Source organism: Malania oleifera, chromosome 2 (assembly GCF_029873635.1).
Source record: "Malania oleifera isolate guangnan ecotype guangnan chromosome 2, ASM2987363v1, whole genome shotgun sequence".
In the NCBI taxonomy this organism is placed as follows: domain Eukaryota; kingdom Viridiplantae; phylum Streptophyta; class Magnoliopsida; order Santalales; family Ximeniaceae; genus Malania; species Malania oleifera.
The window spans coordinates 2947359-2955475 of NC_080418.1; the positions used below are offsets into that span (position 1 = coordinate 2947359).

The 8117-nt window shown below is 38.7% G+C and overlaps 1 protein-coding gene across 1 annotated transcript; it reads right to left on the reverse strand.

Moving 5' to 3' along the window:
* Positions 1–854: 854 nt before the first annotated feature.
* On the reverse strand, positions 855–1835 carry LOC131148758 (uncharacterized). The gene has a single exon (XM_058098669.1). The coding sequence runs from the start codon at positions 1779–1781 to the stop codon at positions 1320–1322; it is 462 nt and encodes a 153-aa protein (XP_057954652.1). The 5' UTR covers positions 1782–1835; the 3' UTR covers positions 855–1319.
* Positions 1836–8117: the final 6282 nt, after the last annotated feature.

An 8117-nucleotide genomic window follows, 5' to 3' on the forward strand; every position in this document is an offset into this window, starting at 1 on the left:
ACTCGTTTATGATTTGTTTATTAAACGAACGAATTTGAGTTTATATGTCTCGTTAATAAACGGGTCAATCCGAACCCAAACCCATTTAACCCCTTCTCGTTTACGATCCGCCCAAACCCAATATGTTAACTCGTTTTTCCACCCCTATCATTTTGTAGTCCTAATAAGAGGGGAAAGGGTTAAGGGTTCACTAGTGATGAAACTTTGCACTTTTTTTTATTTTTTATTTTTGAGGATTGATGAATCAAATATATTTTTGTTTGATTTTAGTTTTATGTTGTCGATAAAAAAACGAACTTATTTTTCTTTTTTAAATTATGAGCTCAAGATACACTTCATATCTAACCAAGAAATTCATTTATGAGCCCCCAGGGCGCAGCTCAGGTGGTTGAGCGGATTTCGGGTGTGCGCTTCATGGCGTCAGGGTTTCCTCCCCACCCGGGTTCGATTCAGCGCCTGAGTCCTGATTTAACCTCCCTGTGGTGTGTGGGGCCATTCTACAGGGCGTGGAAATAGTCACTGGCCGGTGCGACGGACCGTAAAACGGACGTCGTTGACGGTAGGTGGACACCCGGACGTAATCCAGAAAAAAAAGAAATTCATTTATGAAAAAAACTAAATGCATTTATATGCACTTTTTTTAAATAAATATATTGGAGGCTTACATTTGACTTAATTACTTAAATGGAAAATGATTTGTTTGTCGATTTATATCAACTTTACTTTCGAGAAATTGAAATCATTTTTGTAAACTCTTTGTGCTAATAAGAAAGTGAAATTTGAACTCAACAGCAGCCAATTTAATTTGCAGAATGAATTGAAAAATTAAATTAAACAGAAAATACACAATACTTAAATAACAAAGTTAATTCATTTCATTTTATTTCATTCTTATATACCGATAAAGTCAAATTTATCGCTTACGTAAAAAATAATTTTTTCAAAAAACCAATGATGCAATTAAGAAAATTAAGAAAAAATATTAAGAATTTTTCTTTTTACTTACAGCTTGAGGATGTTTAAATACTACGAACATTTCACTCTCTCTAATTGACTTATGATAATTCCCCTTAATCAGCACAAGTAGATTCCAATTCCGAATCTGCCCTCACTAGGCAGGCCAGAAAAAAAAAAAAACAAAATTATAATAAAAATTTATCCACAAATTAAACCAATTATAATTTATGATTCCACCCGTTGGCGCCGGCCGGTCATTCCCGAGATATCGGGTATCAGAGCCGAAATTCCTCATGTGTCGGCCGAAACGAGTTTTGCGTGTATCACCGCCGTCTATTTAGTGGGAACTTCTCGTAAAGGTGCTACAAGTCCTCTGAAATGCTCTCGAGATGCGGTCGCCAAACGCCGGCGCGGCAGCTCCGGTGGTCAGACCGGCGTGTGTGCTTCTTCTCCCTCGCAATCTCCGTCAAGTAGCGTTCGCAGTCGGCGGATACGACGGCGTCGGCGTTGCGCTTCTTCCTCGCCTTGGATGACTTCTTGTCGCGGCCTCTCTTCTTTTCCGGCAGCGACGACGCCGGAATCAGGAAGTAGATGCTGCCTCTCTTGAGCTCCGACTCCGGCGAGAGGATCAGGATTCGCCGGGCGACCCCCTGAGAGGAGCAGGGCTTGCTTAGGACGTGGCTCGGGTGGGCCTCCAGAATCTCGCCGGCCGTCACGGACCGGGTGATCTCATCCACGTGTCCGTTCAAATGGACGATTCGGATCACGTCTAGGGCTCCGCACGGAAGAACGCAGGCCAAACAGCACCTAAGACTGTTACCCATACCTGTCACCGTAGCACAACTCCTCTTCTTCTTCTTCCCTCCCCTTTCTTTCTTCTTCTCTGGTGGTCAAGGGCGGAGCGAGTTATATAGGAAGAAGCTTATGGCGACATTACCTAATGACGAAAATGCCCCTACAGTTACCCACTTGGATTAATAATTAATTTGATCTCCAACTACAAATGTACTTTACTTAATTCCTTCTAAAGTGGTATATTGACTTAAGCAGGGGTAGCTTAGGATCTTGCACTGTGATTAACCTTAATTAAAGCAACTAATCATGCCCTCTATTTTTTAATACCTAAGCTTTCGAGTTTACCAAATTTTTTCAAGATTCTCGATACTTTTTTAATGACTTTCTTTAAAGGATTTTGATTTTAATGGTTCTTATTTATTAGTAAACTTTTATCTTGTCACTTTAATAACATCTGAACAAGTGGGTCTTACTCGGTAATTAGATCTACTTCAAGTCGCCCCAATTTCAAAATATGGGTCTTTTTCTTTCTTTGGAGAGATGCATATAAATCTTTATAATAACATAAGAAAAAATGTAATAACAATTTACCCTAATTAAATTATATATTTCTTTTAAAAAATAAAGTAAACGAAGTATTTCATATCTGTAATATTTATTTAGATTGAAATAAATACCCACTTTGGATTCCATTTCACATACGAAATGAATTATAAGTTATCATTTCTGAAGATTCGGGTTAAATGATTTCAACATAAGCTATTATTTTCTTATCTTTTCTTGATGTGTACATACTCTCAAAAGTTACCTATAGTTTTAAGGTTGGTCACTTTATTATAATTGACTAATATTTATATAGTTCTTTTACGAAAAAAAAAAAAAAAGCCTTCTTAAAGCTGTTTAAATATATTTTAAAGTAATTATTTAATTGTGATTAATGACTTCCCTTATTAAGCTTTATTTTGTTCCTCTCTCCATATTATTTAATAATATATTAATACTAAAATTTACAAACAACAATAATAGTGATATATTTCTAATAATAATTATTATTATTATAGTAATAATAATAAGGTAAAAAGACCAAAACACATGTACACACCCAAATCCTAATGACCCTCTTTATATATTTTTCTTAGAGGGGTATGAAATAGGAGTGTATTTGATTTGAATTGAGTTGATACAGTAATTAAAATACTTGAACTCGATTCGACTTGAAAATTTTAACCTCGAAACTCATCTCAAACTCGACAGTTTCGTAATTGTTAAAAATGAACTTGACTCAACTATAAGTTTGTAGAACTCGAGTTTGACTCGATTATAAATTAATATTAAATACATATATAAATATATATAATGTATATATAATATTGATATACCCCAAAAATATCAATCACCAAGAGTCAAAGGGAGATCAAAGCCCAGCATTGATGAGGGCAGTTACCGTCTAAGTCAACTGCTCGGAACAGAGAAATTGGTGCCAACCCATTAATGGCCAGAGTGCTCCACGTCAGCACTATAATGATCAGAGTGATCCATGTCGAGTGCCATAATGGTAAATCTCCCAAGGGTCAAACCTCGCCAATATAAAAGGGGGTATTGCGAAGAGGTAAAGGTATCTCATTCTAACCCATATTTACTGTTGCTTACAACCTCTCTTAGCAATCCCTTACTTAGGTATCAGAGTGATCCCCCGGAGTACACCCTGGGTCTTCCAAGCCACCCTCATTTCTTTCTCTTTCAGGCAATCGTGATCGAAAAGTTTTTCGAAGGTTACTCAACATTTCCATTCTGCAATAGTTGGCGTCGTCTATGGGAACGCTTTTGAGAGGTTTTCATTTTATTTCTGATTCTCGATCCTTGAATCATGACCACAACCACCAATTCAAGGTCAAATCTTGCTGTAGGTGATCAGTCACCCCAGTCCATTCACTCTACACCTGGAGACCATTTGAGAGTGATAAGGAAGGAATTCCTTATCTTCTAAAGGAGAATGGAAGACATGACAGCCTCCCAGAAGAAGATGGAGGACATGTTCAACATGATATTACAGCAAAAGGGTCATGGAGAACTTGTTCCCTGCCTGCAACCATCTAATCTTGAATCACACAAGATGGTAGAAAACCCAAAGGAGAGCAATGGAAAAACCAACCCTGCAAAGAAGGTGGAAGACGCAACTAGCGTGGGGGTTAATGAGCAACGATCGAATGAACTGGTGGAAAGGATCAAGAAGATTAACCAAATAGAAAGGATGATACAGGAGGTAAATCGCGGATGTGCCGTGCAAGCGGCAGGAATTGAATCCGGACTATTAGGGTTACCTCATAAGGCTTTGCGCAAGGGTTCTATTGGCCCACCATGAGGAAGGACGCAATCGAGATTGTTAAACGATACGATAGATGCTAGAGGTGTTCTAGCATACTACACCTGCCGGCTAGTATTCTCTCCCCCCTGACGAATCCTTGTCCCTTTGCCCAATGGGGACTAGATATCTTGGGACTACTACCTCAAGCGACAGGGCAACAGAAGTTCATATTGGTGGCTATCAACTATTTCACTAAGTGGGTAGAAGTAGAAGCCCTGACCCACATAACAGGTCACAACGTCACCAAGTTTGTATGGACTTTGATGGTATGCAGGCTCGGCATCCCCTGGGCTATAGTCACAAATCATGGGAGATAGTTTGACAACGAGCACTTCAAAATATTCTACACTGACTTGGGTGGAAAACTACTGTTCCCGTTTATTGCACACCCGCAAAGTAACGGAAAAGTAGAGAATATGAATAGGATAATCCAGCATAGTCTAAGAACACGATTCGAAGCTTTATATTGAAAATGGGTAGAAGAACTCCCGTCCATTATTTGGGCATAACATATGACCCGACTAACAGTTATGAGGGAAACTCCCTTCATGCTTGCCTTTGGAGTGGAAGCTATCATCCCTGTAGAAGTTGGAATCTCTTCCTAACGAAGGTAACCTTTTAACGAGGAGAACAACAATGAAGAGTTAAGAGTAGAATTGGATCTCTTGGAGGAAAGGCAAGACCAAGCTCAGACGATAATCGTAGCATAGCAACAAAAGGTGGCCAGGTATCACAACACTCAGGTTAAGGCACGAATGTTCAACGTAAGGGACCTGGTCCTAAGGAAAGTGCAAACCAACCCCACAGAACCCGGTTCAAGAAAAATGAAGCCTAATTGGGAGGGACTGTACCAAATTGCATCAGAGATCAAGGCAAGAGCATACACTTCAAAAGACTTAAAGGAGAAGGAGATAAAAAACATATGAAATTATGATATGTTGAAGAAATACTACTCTTAAATTTCCATTTCATAACTTGTACACTTGAGTCATGAGCTACAAAGGCTTGAAGAGCCAAATTACAAAAAAGCAATAAAATGTCAGGCTAGACTCTCTAATCACCTGCTTTACTACCTTCTCCACCCTCCTCTTTAAGCTCTTCAGTCTTGTCCATCTCCTCCCCTGATTCTAGACTCTTATTGTCATAACTGTATGAGCATACACCAATTAAAGAAAGGTTAGGATGCATCGTCCTAACCTACTCTCGGTACCTCTAGAAGCCTGCTTGAAACATCTTAGAAGTATCAAGAATGAACTTTTTTGAGTTTTGATAATCTGCTAATGCTGCGCTGGCAACAACAGAGATGTAACGACCTGATTATCTTATCATATAATAAAACATATTAATAATAAAGTCAACCCAAACCCATGGGTAACGTGGACACATCTGAGATTCCTAAGCAGCAGTAAATATAAATCACATTCTCAAAACCATAAAATGCATAATAACCAGGGTCAACTAAATTCCCAGATATTGTGTTTACATACAAATCTCCAAAAATACAAGAATATTTACATATCTAGGAACCCACAACATAATTTCCCCGTTCCTAGATCAAAACTTACCCTCCTAGCGGGGTAGTATTACACTATCTCAACAGCGGTCTCGATCTGCCGATCTTTTTGGGTTTCCTGAAAACTATTTAATGTTAGGGGTAAGACACCTCTCAGTGAGGGAAAATAAACTAAATACAATTGTATGACAACATGAATAGTTGATGTTATAATATATATACAGTACATTTCATATATCAGTAAACATTCATCATAACATAACTAAATAAGCATATACTTTCGTAATTTCTAATAAATCATACTATACATAAAATGTTTGATATAATTGATAATACTGTAATTTACCCAGAATGTATAGCTAGTTGATGTCATGTATTACCCCCCATGACAGGTTGTGTAGTCCGAAGGCAGGACTCGACAACGGCTGGCCGACCACTACCGAGTCAAAAATGTCTGTAAGTACGATGGATCCGCCGCACCCTAGTCCGGACTGTCAGGTGGACGTCTACAACTCTACACTGAAAGCCACATTGACTATCCATCTCCCACCCCCTCTACTAGCAAGGGCGGTTAGCACAATTCTGAACATAATAATCTGATCTGTATAGCTACGGTACCGTGCTCCTGAAAATAAAATGAACTAACATCTGAGTTTTGATAACATATAATACATGATAATATACTGTTTAACGTAAAAAATTGATAGCATTTTCTGTAACAACATAAATACATACAACATTGTGTCGATTTTTTTCATATTTGCGGCGTTGTCTACGCCGAAATCATACATATTACACGGCCTTGCTCCAGTTATCAATCCCGGCCTTGCGCCGAACATTACATGCATATCATTTTGAATAAATAATTCATTTATTATGTATTTAAAACCATAATGTACTGCATTATTGCATAATTTCTGAAAACATACTTCATTCATAAAATTTGCCATAGCATTATACTTTTTATATTAAATAATATTCATGCCACACAATGCTGAATAAAACCATACATTTCATTCTGAAATCATATTTCCTGTATAATAACAATATTTTCCCAAATATGCATTTCCTCAATCATATTCAAATATAATGCATATTTTCTGAACATAATCCTACTAATAATTTAATAATAGTTTTCATGAAAAAATAACTGCTTTAATTTATTCCCTTATCCAATTTCTGAAAAGAAACCCCTTGAAATCTACTAGTCCTGCACTCGCAGGATTCCCCATTCAACACCCTGAAAATGACAACTCCCAAAACCAAACTTCAGTGTTTCTTCGTGAATAACATTTCCTATAATTATGGGAAGACCAAATTCTAAATAAATAGTCTTACCTTGATTTAGGGATGAATTTCAAACTAAGCCCACCGATGATCCACTCCAGCAGATATGCAGAGAACTTCCCCAGGAGTTTCGTGGTGGCTTCAGATCATCAAACCGGTGTAAATCCAGCTAAAAAATTTAGAGAGAAGAGAGGGAAAATGAAGAGGAGAGAGAGAGAGAGAGAGAGAGTGGGTTTTGGGTTGAATTTTCTACATAAAATTCGAGTTTAGAACTATTTATACCTTGGCCTTCGTCGACGAGCCACGTCACCTCGTCGACGAGGTCAAGAAGGCAACTCGTTGACGAACTTCCCCCCTCGTCAACGAACTTCCCCCCTCGTCGACAAAGTTCAGAGTCACCCAAAACATCCTCTCGGTATTTTCTCGTAGACGAAGCATACCCTCATCGACGAGCCCAAAGTACAATGTCGTCGCGTTCGTCGACGAAGTCTACTGCCACCCTCTTTTTACAATTTCCATTTCCCTCTCTCTTTATTTAAATACCATTGTTCTTTGAGTCATTACAATGGATCTCTTCACTCCGAATCCTTGCGATCTCATCTTGGAGAGCCTTCTCCCAACAAGCAACATTGGCATGAGCTTTATACAGCTCATTCTGTGCAGCAACATATTTCTCCCTCGACTCTGTAGAGATCCAGTAGATCTTAACCATCTTTTCTTCTTGGGCTAAAGACATAGTCTCCAATTGAAAACAATATCAAAATTAGCACGTAGTGGTGAGCAGCAAAAACAAACTCGTACGCAGGCAGTGTCCCAAATGTTGGCAGAGAGATGTTCAGGGAGCGTAATCTTCACCTCCACAAGGTCCTAAGGTGCACTGCATGCCAAAGGGCAGGACTAGAAAGCGTAGGGTCATGAAAAATGGGTCCCCCAGAAGAAGCACCCATATGAGGGATTACCTGAGTTAAAGGAGGCTCATTATCGCCCTATAAGTCTCTCTTCTTATTCTTCTTCTTACTCGCCCTTTTTTTTTTTCGCTTTAGCTATCATGGCCTTGTATTGATTGAAGTCCATATTTACAAAAAGAAAAGAGAGGGAGGGGGGGGGGGGTAAAGAAAAACAAACAGAGCAAAGTACATGCATGTACACAATAAAGCCCATGAGAGGCAAAGATCGGGGGAGACAAGACTAAGTCCACAC

What these genes read in the sequence shown, in the direction of transcription:
- LOC131148758 (XM_058098669.1), bottom strand. Translation starts at nt 1,781, where the DNA reads ATGGGTAACAGTCTTAGGTGCTGTTTGGCCTGCGTTCTTCCGTGCGGA.